The sequence below is a fragment of the Varanus komodoensis genome, unplaced genomic scaffold (genome assembly GCF_004798865.1).
Source record: "Varanus komodoensis strain SLA01 unplaced genomic scaffold, ASM479886v1 scaffold12, whole genome shotgun sequence".
Classification (NCBI taxonomy): Eukaryota; Metazoa; Chordata; class Lepidosauria; order Squamata; family Varanidae; genus Varanus; species Varanus komodoensis.
In genome coordinates this window covers 11,753,430-11,770,463 of record NW_025335349.1, presented here as the reverse complement: position 1 = coordinate 11,770,463, position 17,034 = coordinate 11,753,430, and the positions used below count along the sequence as shown (strand labels likewise).

General features: G+C 38.4%; 1 protein-coding gene across 1 annotated transcript in view; it reads left to right on the top strand.

Moving 5' to 3' along the window:
* ME1 (malic enzyme 1) overlaps positions 1-17,034 on the top strand; it is a 130,688-nt gene that overhangs the window by 53,567 nt on the left and 60,087 nt on the right. Inside the window, exon 6 of the mRNA XM_044421680.1 lies at positions 3,628-3,731. Within this exon, the coding sequence (XP_044277615.1) occupies positions 3,628-3,731 (104 nt within the window). The remainder of the gene's footprint in view (positions 1-3,627; positions 3,732-17,034) is intronic.

The following is a 17,034-nucleotide window of genomic DNA, read 5'->3' as shown; positions in this document are numbered from 1 at the left end:
TCTCTCTCTCTCTCTCTCTCTCTCTCTCTCTCTCTCTCTCACACACACACACACACACACACACACACACACAGCATGCATGGAAAAATTACTGTTCTGAGGTTTTTTTAAAAACCGGCTTCTATAGAGAAGATTTGTAGTGATATAATTGTCCTTTATTTGTAGGAAGAAAACTAGCAAGGCTATCTGGCATGCAGGAAAAAGTAGAATATTCACCAGGGAATTGTCTCAACTGACACCCTTTTCCTCAGAACACTAGCTAGCTAGCTAGCTAACTAGCTAGATAGATAGAATACACTTGATTCAGAGGCAAAAGAGTATTCTGACAATGCCTGGCTTTGGTTGCTGTTATGAAGATTCATTGGCAGAACTGCCTGCATATTTTAGTTCAAAGCACTAAAATTTTCAATTGTTTAATTTTAGACGAGCAATAGGTAGAAAAGTCTGTTATTGCTAGCCTGAAGTTTCAATTTTAAATAGTAGCTGCCATCTAGTTTCAACTTTTGCTGTTAGACAAGCCTCTGGATAAGCTCCAGAAGACTACAGTATGGATTCTAGCAATAGATAGTTCCATGAATGTAGAAGCAGGGAACTGGAAGAGTATGCATTAATTGTGCCTTTTTAAGATAACTTATTTTTGATCATTTTCTTGGTTATTTTCTGAAACCAGGACAATCAGGACTGTATTTTTCAGGTGAGCTGATTTCCAGAAGGAATCAGTATCCCATGGCATAAAAAAAACTTTGGAAAATATATGTGAATTTTTCCAGTAGTTGTAATGGAAGCAACCTGCCTAATTAGTGGAAAATCAGTATTTTAAGAGCAGTTCTAAGGATGCTTTCAGATGAGGCTTTTGTTGTTTTAATTGCACTGCTTCATACACAGAATTTTATGTGGGGGTCTAGATGATGACATGTTTGATTTGTAACCCTGCTGTGTTTTCCAACTGCTGCTTATATCTTCTTCCTTACAAGAAAAATCCATGAAGGAAGAAAAGATAGAAAAATAAAAACAGATATCACCTATTCATTTCTTCACTCTTCATTGCATCTTTCTCATTTGTTGCAGTTTTTATTGCATCTGTCATATTTGTTGGTTAATGGGGACACATGGAAAAATGCACAGTGGGATAATTAATTATCTTGGCTAGAGCTGTTTTACTCCTGAGGCTATTTGACTTCTTTAGGGGCTATCCATCAGTTTCTTTATAGTCTGCTTATAGTGTACACATTGGTGGTATATAAATCCTAAAGAAATATAGAGCATATACAGAAACAACCAAGAAAAACAATAGAAGTTGCTTCATGTTGCAAACAGAGTACCAGTTACAAGGGCCAGGTTATCTAAAGGAGCATATCTTCCCATACATGCCTACCCAGCCCCTTAGATCACCATTGCAGGTCATTATTAAGGATCCCCATTCTTAGGAAATAAGGAAGATGGCTACAAGTAGAAGGTCCTTCTTGACAGTGGTAACCCAACTATGGAACCAGCTCACCAGAATGGTTTGCCTGGCACCCTCTTTGTACTCTTTTCGGCACCAGGTGAAGACCTTTTATTCTCTTGATATTTTAATTGTTAGGATGATTTTAATGGTTGTAGTATCTTATATCTGTTTTATAATCTGCTTTTGTGCCTTTTATTTTGTACTTGGTTGGATAAATTGAGGTTCTACGAAGTTTTATAATGTCACTGTTTTTGGATTGTTGGATTTTATTTTTATATTAATTGTCATTTTAATATCATTTTTATTGTATATGTTTAACCTTGTAACCTGCTCAGGAAGCTTATTGGCTAATGTGGCAGGATAAAAATCCAATAAATCAATATAAAAACAAATGACTTAACTTTTTGTTCCACCTGAAGTAGGGAATGGGTCAAAGATGATTGACTCTTTGTGAAGTAGGCTAATCATTATGTCAGGTTTAGTGGTAGGTCTGACTTTGCCTCCAGCAAGTAACATTCTTTAAATAGATAAACAAATTTAAGAATAAATTCCCATGATGTGAGAGGAGAGACAATCTGAATACATCATTAATCAGCTTATGTGCCTATGTCTGGAAAGGTGACCACCATACCACTGGAGAGCAAAGGAATGGATAACTTTTAATGATATTCACAGAAAGCAAGCTTTGTAGCCTGCCAATGTGTTCTGGTTTTGTCCAACCATTATAAAGAAAATGGGCGGGGTTGTGTAGTGCTGTATTATTTTTTCTTGTAAAAATGCAATAAATATCTTGGATTAAAGGAACAGCTAACATTCTCAGAATGACTGTTTTGTGAAACAGTATATAAACTCATTTAAACAAAAAAGAAGGGCATGTCATTCACTAATGCTTGTAGTATTCAATGTTACTGGATGTTAAAGGAGATAATGAGTAGATAGTTGAAGAGTGAATATGCATGAAGGGTAATTTTTTCCATCTGCCCCATAACTTTTTGGGTAGTACTGAAGTTATTAAAGTTGTAATAACTGTATTTATATGATGGCTACTTTCAAGAGGAACTAAGATTGTTTAACAAACTGAAATATAGTTTGCATTTCAGTGTTCATTAAAAAAATAGGCAGGGAAAGTAAGTATTTGAAGGGAGTTATTTCTGTATTAAGGTACAAAGTCCTAGTGAGTAGAGTATGAATGTAGCCAGTCAAATTGCTATTTGGCGAACAGGTCTTTAATATATACAGGCTCACACTAACTGGTGTATGAGAAACTGAATGTTAAATACAACCTGCTATTCTGTAGCAGACTATCACCAAGAGCTCCAAAAGCTGACCAGCCTATACACAACTGTGGTTTTACATCTCAGTCCTCTTTCAGTTGATGGGAAAGTGATGCCTGTCTGCTTATAGAAAAAGGAACTGCGACAATGGAATAGTATGGTCATCTAGGAAAATCAGTCCAGAACATGCTCCTATATTACTACTCTATTCAGAAGAATTCTGAATGAATATTTGACTTTTTTTTTTTTACTAGAAGCAGCATGGAGATTTGAGTTGTTTAGCTGTTGTGGTATGACCTGTGCTTTAACTTTTTTATGGGTTTAATGTGTAAGTGCATAATTGTGATGTCTGGTTGTGGTTTTTTAAAAAATGCACTCTTTGAAAAGGGCTGACAGTTCCTCCAATGTCCTACTTAGGTGCTTGGAAGGTACTTGCACTAGCTGTCCAATTGGAGATTATTTTGCACAATCTCAAAAGGGACAAAAAGGCTATGACAAGCACAAAAGGTTCATGGCAGGGGTATTGCAGACAAATTAGTTATGTTGCAGGTATGCTTCAATATTTGCAGGAGGACTGAGGGGGAAGGAGAAGAGAAAAACTCAGGATGAGCACAGTTGTCTGTCAAGCTCCCCCATAAAGAGAAGTTGTGGTTTGGTGTTGGTTGTGAACTTTAGCTTCATAAACCACAGTTTGTTTACTCTGGCTGGGTTCAGACAACATAATAAACCATATTTCAACAACAACCCACACTCAACCCTTTAGTGTGTGCTATGTTTTCTGAACCAGAGAAAATTAATTGACTAGTGTAAATCTCTAGGATACATATATGAATGTCTGATTTTGGATCTGAATGGTTTAAATGAGTTGACCAATATGATGATTTTTGTCTTTTTTCTTTTTAATAGGAGTTGTTAAAAGACCCTTTATATATTGGGCTGAAACATAAACGAATCAGAGGCCAAGCTTACGATGATCTTCTAGATGAATTTATGCAAGCTGTGACTTCCAGGTAATGGATTTTATTTGTGCAGTTGACTGTAGAATGTCCGTGAATTTCACTTTACTCAGAAGGAGGAGGGAAGCTTAACTGTTTTTCTTCTGTACAGTTTAAATTGCTTGAAAATGCTGTTGTTTGAGCTCATTTGTTGATAATATTGAGCTGTTGGGAACTTACTTCTGTAGAGAATAACAAGAAGCTGTGGTGGGTATGGGAAGTGACTGTTTTTATTATATTAGGAAAAAGCTCTGTTTTAAAAACACTTAATTTAGATTGAAGGAAACCATAATGCGAAGAGGCAGCTTTTATGGTAAATACCTTTGCTACAGTACTTGAGATTTGTTTATGTCTAATGGCCAGAATGTATGAAATACTGAACAAGCAAATAAGGGTTATTGCACATCTTTGCTTGGATGTATGTACATGTAGCAGTAAGCCACCCAGGCATCCCCATTCTTCCAGTCAACTGGGCTAAAAATTCTGCCCAGTAACTCCCTGGTTCCAGTACTCTGGACCAGACATTGGATTCAGCACAGGACAACTCAGCTGTTAGGGAAAAGCATAACTATTAAACGGATAAAATATAGGATTGGAGGGTACTAAAACAGCAAAAAGATGTTAAAGGAAAAGAAGGTGGGAAGAAGAAAGCAGTAGGGATTTAGAGAGCAGGTACAACAAAAATTCCAGCCAGCCAGAGCCACACAACTTCTGGGCCTTGTTGGCCTGCTCAGACATGAAACAACAAAGCTCATCCTGGCCTCGGCTATACACACAAATGCTATATCAGCATCAGGCACAGGCAGTGCTAGGTAGCACAGTGTTATTTGGCGTGGAGAACAGCAACAAAAGTGGAACCTCTCCAGGCAACATAGGCAGGGAGTATACCTTGGATTGAATTTCAGGCACCGTGGTTGATGAGATACTTGCAAAGAGTGGCAGGATTGAGTGGGGAGGATTGAGATCACAATAAACTAGATAAATAAAGAAATAAACCACAACCACTTTATTGTCTATCCAGTAGATAATGGTAAAAAACCATGAACCATGATGACCATGCAAAGTTGCTTACACTCACCCTGTGTCTCTGAAGCAACATCATAGACTGACCACAGTTTTAATGTCTAATTTTCTTAGTATGTGATGTGTTCTGTATTGTATCCATTCTTTCCGTATGACAAAAGAAGACAAAAGTATAATGTTAACTTATAAGGAGTACTGCATAAAATGAACATCTAATAAACAGAATTTCATACTTTGCTTCCTTGAAATCAGGGCCAAATAATGCAACATATGCAGTCATGCATATTTTTTCTCCAATGTTTCCTTCATTGAAACAGAAGTACGCAGGATATCAACAATCAAGTGAGTGAGGGAATTTGAATGGCAAGTAACCAGAAAGGAAAGGGTTAAATAGTCCTTTCCTTTCCATTCCTGCTAGCAACTTTGTACTTAGAGGCTACTTTGTTTTGTTTTTAAAATTATTTTGGAGAAAGAAACTGCTGGAGAACCTTGCTTATGACTTATTTGTGTTGTCTGCTGTCTCTGCATGACTGCTGCTGTGCCCTCAGATTTTGGGATCTGTATGGAACCTGCTTTGTGGGTGGGAATCTATTGGATTCTCTTAACTTGGCTCCCTGGACTCCAGCCTGTTTTCTCATGGCTGTGAATCCGACCTAGCACTTCAGCTGTGCCTGCGTGGCTGCTCAAGGGCCATCCCACATGCCTTGCAGCCTTTGTTTGTGTTGCCCATGCTGTGGAAGAAGGGTGCCAGTTGAACAATCTGTTGCACACATGTTCGTGGATTTCCTCTCAGCTCAGCTTGCTTCCTAACTCAGGACAGAACATGAGAAGAAGTCCATCGAACAGGAAGGAGCTGGATCCTGAGAGGTTTGTTACAACCCTAGTGCCTGCCTGCACTCATTTTTGTTTTAAAATGAGGTGTGGAGGAAAAGACAGAGTCATAGAATAATAGAGTTGGAAGGGGTCATGAAGGCCATTGAGTCCAACATGCCTTACTTTAATAAAAAATTACACTCCCACAAGGAGTATGATTTTGCATTTTAAAAACATGCATCTCATTCATCCCATTGTAAAGTAAAAATGCACCTTTTTCTTGCTGCCAAATTGCTGATGAAATCTAACAACAATCTCTGCAGCAGTGGGGGGATATCGCTCCTGGTGGATTTGAGGAGGTTGAAGTTGGCCCCGGAGTCTCTAAATTTGCCCAACTCTCTTTTAGTCAAGCTGTTATATGCACTTCATTTCAGTTACTATATTGTTACTATTTATATGTATAACTCTTTCACATATGAGTTTGCATTTTTACATCTGGTTTGAGTGTTCAGACTTCAGTGGTGCTGATGTTAGGCAAAACCATATTCCCTTCAGCTTTATGGGTTCTGATGAAAGATAAAAATGGTGGTTTCCATTCTGTGCAGGAGATTCTTTGACACAGATTTCTATCCAGATTCAACTCTCAGCAATTGAGTCATAAAACTGATAATGAACCTTCACATAAAAGATGAGCAAGCCTGGCCTGAGCTATGCTACTATAAACTAAAACATCTCTAATGTACATCTCACTTCAGCAGCTATTCATTTACCCTAACCATACCCTAAGCATATGGGCTTTATTTCTACTCCAGAAGTACAGATGTCCTTTCATTTCCATAGTCAGTGATTTCTAGATTTTACTGGTTGGTACTACTCAGCCAACCAGCTTATGCTGAATGTTACTCACAGACTTCCTTTCAGGCCTTTGTTCCTAGAATTAGCCTTCCTCACCTCTTTGCAGGATTTCCATAATTTTGACTTCTCCTGTTCCTGATTCACTGCAGCAAAAGTGCTGTCTTTGGGAATTACTTCTGATTGCCTAGATCTAAGCTCATCCTTGAGTCATGGCTGACCCCACTGGGTACAGCTATTACCCAATGCAGTGTAAGAGTGCAGTGTTAGAGTAATTTGGGTACAGCTGTTACCCAGTGTCAGTGCTGTGTAAGAATGGGATTTGTTTTAAGTGTTAGAGGTTCAGCTCAGGGCACAAACATGTGGTAAGTATAGATTCACAGATCTATAGGATAGCCACTGAGCTGCTTTGTATAACTCTAGGTTAGACCTCAAGTTTTGTTAGAAGTTTTTGTTTTTGTATAAATAAAATGTTAAGTGTTTTGTTATAACAACACATTTGAAGATTTGATATATGTAGGCTGATCAAACCATTCATCCCTTTGCAGCATCTCCCCTTAAGCTTACATGGACTCCTTAAGGTTAATGCCTTCATCTGCTTTGTCATCAAATGGAAGGAAAAGTGAATAGTGCAACTTAGGTTTATTTTCCCTTGCCTTGCCTTGCCTTGCCTTGCCTTGCCTTGCCTTGCCTTGCCTAAGGGCCAGGAAAGAAAAAAAGCCATACAATAATTATAAATAGTCAGATTTTAGAATGATGGTTTTGTTTAACATTTCATTAGACTGTTACAGAACTTGTCATTAATTTATTCATTTGGCACAATCTTTTCCTTTGGCAAAGGAATATATTGGCAAAAAATCAGTTAAACATCACTCTTATTGGAAATCACGAAGGAATGGTTGGACCACACAGCAACTTCAATAGCAACTATTGCATTTTAGAGTTCTTAGTTTAATCAGATTTCGGCTCATTTTAGATTCATGCCTACCACTAGTCCCATGTACAAATTTTTATTTCTGCAAATTCTTCTGCGAGTTACTGTTGTGATTATAATCATGACTGAGAAGAGCTTGTATTCCTGTCTACTTGCAAATTGGCCATCAGTAATATGAAAAGAATTGAATATGAATTTCTGAATTTTCCATGATGTAAGAGGAAAAAATCCAAAGTAAAATTGGATAGTTTCTAAAACTAAGCAAAATTGGATAGCTTTCATCAGGGGACTACTTTAGAAATTAAGGCATTATTAGCCTTTAAGATCCCAGAGATTTGGCTTTTCCATTGCACTAAGTATTCACCTATATGCAGCTGTATCACAAGTCACCTCATGAGAACAGTTTGTCACAACATGCATTTGTGTTAATGTGACAGCTGTATTTAGGGAGAAGGAATCATGAGCCGCCCCGAGGCTTTGTTGCAATGGGGGCGGCATAGAAATGTTTTAAATAAATATTTAAATAAATAAATAAATAAATAAATAAATAAATAATGAGATTAACTAGAAGAGTAGGTAGTGATTATTTTACAATAGAACAGTTTGGCCAGGGATGCAATAAATTTCTTTTGCATTAAAGCAACTATGATATGCCACGTTATTCTGACTCACAGAGTAGGTTTTTCAGCTGTTTTCTGCCACTTCCAAAGAACTAAGTTATGTCCTACAGCTACTGAGGAGAGCATTTATCAAAAAAGTATGATGAAGAACATACATAGCAATTTACAAAATGGCTAACACAGCAAGAAAATGTACAGAACATATTTCTCAGGCTGCCTAACATCCCCAAGCTGTGTATCTTGGGGTGAACAGTTACGTAATGTTTGGTTTTTGATAAATTTAGCTGTACTTTTGCTGCACCCAGCATTCTCTCTGGACAGTGGTTTTTAAAAATGCAAGCAGAAAAACCGTTATTGAGTAAATGGAGTAAATGTTTGAGTAACTGGTACATTTGCCAGACATCCAGTTCATTTTCAGGAACCGTTTCTCTTGCAAAACTTCAGATAATATGATAGGGCTCCTGCGCATTCAGTACTTGTGAAGAAGAGGAGCTAATGGACTTCAGGTTTGAGGTATGTATTTGGTTTTTCTGCTAGGACCTGGAGATCCACTACTGGGACCAGGTGTAAAAGAGGAGCTCTGAGTTAAAGAATGAGAACAATTGTAAAATGTAGCCTAAGGGATGGCTTGAGTGTTGGACTTAGACTCAGGGAATCTGTCTTCTAGTCCCCACTCAGAAATGAAGCTCACTGGGTGAATCAGGACCAGTCACTCACTCTCACTCTAAGCTACCTCACAAGGATGAATTGGAAGGGAGTATCATCTAGTACTGCCTTGGGCTTCTTGAAGAAAAAAGGTTAGATGTAACAAACAAACAAGGGATGCTCTACTGGAATCTACTGGAGCTCTTGAACTAAGATGACCTGTATACATGTTTAGCCCAGAAATTTATCTAAATAATACAGTTCTGGTTCCATACAAAATTGTTGACTTCTCCCTTGACTTTCTTTATATTATTAGTATAATAATATAAGTAGTAGTTTATTTTAGGGAGGATAATCCTTAAAATCCCTAAAAACGTTGCTGTTGTTAAACAAGAATTAGAAAACTCTGCTGATGTACTGCAAATCATCCAGAAATCTATAATCAGATAGTGACTGATGTTCTGTCCATGCCTGATGTATAAAGTGGAATTTAGGGTAGAGGAGCTTGACATTAGGTGATGGTTTAAAAAAAGGCTGACTCAGGGTCTAGGGATGTTAGTGTGTAGTACATTGGTACAGTGGATCAGGTTGCCACAACTCTAAAGGACCAAACTAGACAAGGTTTGTTGCATACTTAAATATAGGAAAACTTAAAATTCTTTGTTGTCATTCAATTCAAGAGAAGTGTTAACAGCAGAGTTGAGAATAATAGGTAGGGTTAGTTTAAATGTAGTGACTTAAAGCCCAAGGAGTGATGCTGAAGTTTTGTTCTATTAGGTTTGTCTGACATCTATTTGGCTGAGAAAAGTTAATTTGATTTCTGAACTGCAAGAATAATGTGATCATTTGACTAATTCATTTCCTGGCAATATTTGGCATCTGTAATATTCTTGACACATCTTCAAAAATTCACACAGCAAATCCCTGCATCACTGTAATACATGCACAAAGGAAATCTGTTAAGAAGATTAGATGTGAAACTCTGGAAATTGAATGCTAGTCATCATCACATATAATACATACAAATTTGGGGAACTGGTACTTCATTTGAATCCCTGACTGAAGTCAGCACTCCATCAAGTCTACAGAAAGTACATGTATCTTTTGTATTTCATAAATAAAGCTTGTTTTTTCCTTCATGTGAAATTGCTAAAATTGAAACTTAAATTTCTCGGACTGCAATTCTAAGCACATTTATTATTATTATTATTATTATTATTATTATTATTATTATAACATTTCTATGCCGCCCCTTGCCGAAACCTCGGGGCAATAGAAAATAAGTTCCACTGAACTTAGTAGAACTTACTTCTGAGTAAACAAAACCTTTGATCTTCTACCATAATTAGGAAGTTATGTGTGTACGTCAATCTTCTAATCTTATACAATGGTTTTGAAATGGGTGTGCAAACACTGGTTAAGATGGAAACTGGTCATCTACAGTTTTGGGTAGTTTTCCACCCTGATAAATGACGGGGCAGATATAATGTTGCAACCTGATTAAGGCTGGCGAGGGAAGGCAGTAAGGATTCATGCCAGTCAGCAAACACAGCACCAAAGCCCAGATACTGCTACAGATAACTTAATTGGAGTTATAAGATGGATAGCATAATTTCTGCTTCAGACAAATTTATCTATGATGGCTTCACAAGCATTTTCACTAGCTGATACTTAATGGTAATTGTGGGCTTTTCTAAATGAGACATTTAACCCAACATTTTATTCCAGTATTCTTTGCAGGAGTAAGTAGGTCCTTTACATGTATTTTTTTCTTGAGTTTTGCTTTCCTTACTTTCTTTTATTACATTATGCAGCTACCAGGTAGTGTTGTGATATAGTTGTGGTATTGTGGAATTGGAACAGTTCACCTGTTTCTTATATTATCACAGAATTAGGAAATAATACTTCACTTTCTATTTTCACAAAAAAGTTGTGAAATGTGCAAAATTTGGGAAAGGCCCTGGGAGATGATGTTACTGTGTAAAGTTCCCACAAACTGTTATGAGTAAAGAATCACGAGAGCACAATAAATGCTTCATGTAGAAAAAGCCTTCTGTGTAAGTAAGCCTTTACTATACAGGAAAACAAGATCTGAAAGGCATGATGGTTCACTTCAATTCTTAACACTGATTAAATTCTTAACACTGGTTCTATGACACTGATGCAAAGATTCTTTTGAATTCCCTTTATTTTTCCTTACTAATCCATTATTAGAATAATTATTTTATTATCTCATTGTTCCCACCAGAGGAAAATTAGCTTGGCCTCTGACACAATATTAGTGTGCTATTGTCCTTTATAAGAACAAAGCATTGTATTTAGGTTTTTTTGTTTATTTTAGTTTAACTTATGTAACTATTCTCAGTTTGTATGCCTTGTAAATCTTTACATAAATCACACTTAATTGCTTAAATTAATTTTATCACTGGTAGGTGATACCAAATTATGAGTGTCCTTCCATTTGCTAATTTTATTGCACTTAGTATGGTATCTGGAAAGTGAGTGCTACCTAGTGTGTGTTCTTTACTTCCCTCTCTATATGAACGATCTAGACAGATTTCAGTAAGAAGGCAATAATTAGGAGTAGAGAACATATGGAAGTACTTGGCTTATCCATATGGAAAAATTAAAATTTTCATTTTAGAAATGAATCAGAGTGCTGGACAACCTGCTTCTTTGCATTATAATTTCTGTGTCTATAATCATGAAATTTCTTCTTTGTCAGTGCCTGTTAGAGTAGTTTGCTTAAGAAAACTGATAAAGGTTTTCATTTCTACTACATTTGTTCAGAACAATAAATTGTACTTTTTAAAAAATTCAAAGTTTTACTATATTTAGCTTTAGAAAACAACCACAGAACTTCCATAATCATTATTCCAATGTTTGTGTTGTAATATCTTCTGCCGAGGATGCAGTTTGAAGATGAAAGACCAATGTGGGTTAAGGGCTTTTTTATCCTTTCCTCCCTAGGGTTTGTTCACCCCAGTGATTGGGCTGGCCTTATTATTGGGCAGAGTGAGTTGGTCATCGCAAACTTCTTACACCCTTTTTTGCTTCTCCCAAGAAAGCCTATTGCAGTTGTGTGCAGTACATGAAACCATCACATCACATTGTTGGAGTTTTAATTTATTTAAAAAAATACTGACCTGTCCACCACTAGTGTTGCAGGAGAACTTACAATAGAAGATGAGTAGAATAAAACAAAACACCACAGCATTTGACAATTTGAAATAATAAAACCCCAGTCAAAATCAATTAAACATTAAAATGATGGGAAAATAAAAAGGGTTTTGTCCAATGCCAAAAAGAATATAATGTCAGCACCAGGTGATCCTCTCTGGGGAGTGTATTGCATAGATGAGGCACCACTATAGAGAAGGCCCTCATCTGGGTAGTCACCCTCCTAGTCTTCAAGGAGGGCTCCTGGAGCAGGACCTCCGCCTCAGATCTCAGGGTGCAGGAAGCCACATAGGGAAGAAGGTTTTCCTTCAGGTATCCCGGACCCAAGCCGTAACATTCTCATTGAATTGGATTTTGTATTCTTATACAACAAAATGTATTGCAGTAGCTGTGTCCAACAAACTCCTGTTAGTCCTATTTGGGAAAAATGGTTTATTCATTATTTATTTAAAACATTTATATGCCACCCATTGTGCCACAGCATCTCTAGGTGGCTCACAATCAGACAGTTAAAAGCATTAGAAAACTATAACAGCAACTATCCCTATATAAAAATCCAATAAGTATACTATATCATTTGAAATACAAATAGAGGTTTAGTGACATCAAATATTAATTTTTTTTTTTAAAAAAGGCAGGCCTTCTGGCATCAAAAAGAGTATAAATAAGGCATCAGGGGAACCTCATTAGGGAGAGCGTTCCAGATGTGGGGAGCAGCAGCAGAAAAGGCCCTAGCAGCCATCCCTCTTACTTCCCCAAAGGATGGCTCACAGAGGAGGCCCCCCTGCATAGATCTCAAAGGCCGGGTAGGCATATATGGGTGCAGGTGCTCCTTAAGGTAAATGGGGTCTAAACTGTTTAGAGCTTCATATGTCAACACAAGTACCTGGAATTGGGCCTGGGCCACAACTGATAGCCAGTGTAGCTGCTTTAGAAGCTCCCATAACCAATCTAGTAGCCTGATTCTGTACTAACTGTGATTGCCAGACCATTTTCAAGGGCAGCCCCACGTAGAGTGCATTGCAATAATGTACTGTGGATGTTACCAGTGTGTGGGTAACTGTTTTCAGGCTATGCCTGTCCAGGTAGGGATGAAGTTAATAAATCCACTACAGTTGAAAGAAAACACCCCTGGACACCCAGTCCACTTGGTATTCCAGGGACAAACCCAGGTTTAGGAGCACCCCAGACTGTGGACCCTGTCCCTTAGGGGGAGTGCGATCCCATCCAGGACAGGGCAATGCCCCTCCAGCCTGTCAGATGACTAGTAGCATCTCTGTCTTGTCTGGATTGAGCTCAAGTTTGTTGACCCTCATCCAGTCCATTATTGAGCTCAGGCCCTGGTTCAGGACAGCGACAGCCTCACCTGGATGGGATGTAAAAGAGAGGTAGAGCTGAGTATCATTAGCATATTGCTGAGACCTCAGCCCAGATCTCCAGATGACTTCTCCCAGCAGCTTCATATAGATGTTAAAGAGCATGGGAGACAGCATTGAGCCCTGCAATACCCTATGATGCAACTGCCACAGAGCAGAGCAGGTGTCCCCCAGCACTACCTTCTGGACCCGGTCAGCCAGGGAACCACCACAAAGCGAAGCCTTCTACTCTGGCCCCGGCCAGCCTGTCCAGAAGGACACCATGATCAATGGTGTCTAAGGCCTCTGAGAGGCCAAGGAGAATCAACAGGGTCTCACTGCTCCTGTCTCTCTCCCTGAAAAGGTCATCATACAGGACGTCTAAGGCCGTCTCCACCCCAAACCCAGGCCTAAAGCCTGATTGAAATGGATCCAGATAATCCGTATCCTTAAAGAGCGCCTGAAGCTCTCAGTAGTTATCTCATATCCCTGGATCCAGACCTGGCCTTTTTAAGGAGTGATCTCACTACTGCCTCCCTTAATTACATGGGGGTGACGCACTCTCTTAATGAGGTGCTAACAGCCTCCTGGATCCAGGACTGAACCTCCTCCAGAGATCAGTCAACCAAGATGGGCAAGAGTCAAGTGGGCATTTGGTGAATCAGACAGAGCCAAGCACCTTGTCTGCATCCTTGAGTCTCAATAACTGAAACTCATCCAATAATGGACCATCAGATGATGCACTGGATACATTCAAAGATTGCATTGCACAAATGGCAGAGTCAAGCTCCTGATGGATCTGGGTATCTTTTCCCTCAAAGTGCAGAACAAATTCATCACAATGAGCTTTAGAGGATTCTGGGCTCTCATCCAGAGAACCAGATTGTAAGAGGCCTGGACCATTTGAAATAACTCAGCTGAATGGCACTGTGAGGAAGCAATAGAGAAGGCAAGGTATCCGTGCTTTGCCTGCTTTATTGCCACTGAATAGGCTCGATAACGAGCTCTTAAACATGTTCAATTGGACTTGCCATGAGACTTCCTCCACCTGCGTTCTAGCTGTCTGCCTTCTTGCTTCATTGCCCTCAGCTCATCATTATACCAGGGCGCTGAGTGAGCTTGAAGAGAGGAGAAAGGGCACTTTGGCATGATCAATCATTTCCCTATTCCATAAGATAACTTGAGCATCAACTGCAGCACCAGCCATATCACTCAGATCTTCCCCAGAGCCATTTGGAAACCATTTGTATCCATCAGGCTCTGAGGGTGGATCATTCAAATTGATCCCCCATCCTTGCAGAGGGGGAAGGAGGTGATAGACTAAAGATGCAAGGAACTTTATCTTTCAGGATCTGTAGATTACCCACAGTGACCTACAACCTTCTTAGAGAATAAAAATGTTTTAATAAATAAATAATATTTATTTATTTAAATGTTTTAATAAATAAATAATAAATAAAATAAATAGAGAGTCCCAATCCACAATTCAAATAGAGTTGAGTTTTGAGATAAATCTTTAATTAAATTCTGTAAGTGTATCTCATGTTCTGTCCATTACTACTCTCATCTTTATTCTCTTCTACTACCAGGTGCATAGAAAATCAGTATCTTCTTGCAGCTTATGTTACTCAGTGTCATGGTTAAGTCAGGCTTCAAAATGTCATATTAATGCATCTTGTTCCTTTTCGTAAAATTTCTTTTCTTAACAGTGTTTGTCTTCATATATTTATTACTGGCATTTACCTATCTTCCAATGCTAGCTGTCTCTAGCATTCTCAAAGTAACTTGCAACGTACAATAATATATAAACCTAAACTACAAATATACCAAATAAAACATAGTATATTGTAGCCTCAGAACACAGGATAAAAGACTAATTGCCAGTCAAGTCAAAATTGCTTATAAAGGATTTAAATGCCTTGTAAATGCTGACACCAGAATGACAATAAATTAGGTGCCACATGAGTTTCCCTAGGAAGAGTATTTGATGGGTAGACCACAGTAGTAGCCTTATCACTTAACTACTCCGTGAGTAGGAATGGGGGAAGTTGGAGAAGAACCTTGGATGAACATCTCAGTGACAGACTGCATTTTAAGTGTATTTACTTCCTGGTTAGAACAACATGGAATTCCTTAAGCTGCTTAACACAAAGTTAGATTTATACTAAATTTAACTGGAATTTTTGTACTTGTATCTCTTAAATTATGATAATGGATTTGTTTACAGATTACAACTTTATGTATATGAAATTGAGTATGCTAAATAACCTCCAAATACTATATTAAGGACTCTAATATGTCTTCTGCTTCCTCTAGTATATGATTAACTCCATCCAACATGGCTTATTTAAGCCATGGTGGGTTGCAGTGTGGGCCAGTGGTCATTTTGAATTTTCAGCCCCCAGAGGAGGGATGCCATGGTTTGTGTATCTTCTGAACCCTCACAGCAGGGGTCAAACAAACCTGGCTGCCTGAGTTAGACAGCATGGCAAAACATGGTATCCCTCCATAGGAGGCTGAATGTTCAAAATGGCTGCTTTGATGCACTATAAACCATGCTTAAATAAGCTATGTTGGGTGATGGTTATTGCATACTGAGACTTTATTTGCCTGAAATACAATTATGTTGAAGTTGTTCCATGTGGTGTGGGGTTTTTTTTAATGAAACTGGCTTCATACAACAACTAGTACTTTTTGTCAAACCACTTAGTACAGAGCTGCCTTCATATAGCTGCCCTTGAAGAAGCCATGATGTGCAGTACGTATTAGTATCGGACTTAAATCTGTTACTGAAGGGTTTTTTTTCTGGCCCTGCCATAGGAAGTGTGCTACTTTCTTCTACAAATTATATGGAAAAAGACATACCTTGAGGATACTGTAGTAGATTGTAGTGCAGGTATCGGCATAAGACTAAAAGATGCTAAGGGCAATCAATTTATATTATCATAGCTATTTTTGTCACATTAAAATGGCCCAGAGCTGCTTTCACACTACAGAGTTTCAGAGCTTCCACCTTATATTACACAACAACACTAGATTTGTCTTACTGTTAAAGACTTAGCATCTTCTGGTCTGAAGCCAAACTGACTACTCAGCACTGGACTTTTTGTATGAATGTGGATTAAGAGTTTGCCAGGAGACCACAGAAGCTGTAAATTATGGATGGAAAATATTTTTAATGGACAATATTTGCAGACTAAATTTACCAAGTACAGCTGGTTTGCTATATTTTCCAAATCAGTTTTTAAAATATGATCCAGCTGCTTGCATTTTGCAATTAGCCAGCATACCGACATTATGTCAAAACTCCTAAACTGGCTTCCTTACTTACTGTACACTTGGGATAATAAGCATTTGGCTGGAGTCAGTAACATCACTATCTCTGTGTCCAAAGACAAATACATAGCTGCCTTATCATGGAAGTGGTCATTCTGATGCAGTGTACAAATTTAATTAAGAAATTTTCCACTGGAATGACTTCACAATTTCATGAGTTCTACAAGGTTAACTGTAGAACCTATCAAACTGTTTGGGATCTTTATGGCATACCAAGCAAATATATTTCCATCCTGTGAGGTATGTTTGTCAAATCTTTTACATCATGGGTGGGGAATATGTGGGAAAATTGTTGCCAAATTGTCCTCCACTAGACTGTCTGTGGGCTAGATGTCATAGCCACTAGCATGCCCACACTGCTTTTCTCTGTACTGTGAGAAACATGGCATTCAGTGCCTCTTTCAACATGGAAAGGGTGCCTTAGATGACATTGGGAGGAGTGGATGCTATTCCTGCTGCTAGTCAGGCTTTTCTGTGCACAACTTCCAGCACTTGAATGGATTCAAGCACTGCTGTAAGAGGCTAAGCTCCATCTCTAAAGGAATCCAAGCAGGGTCTTC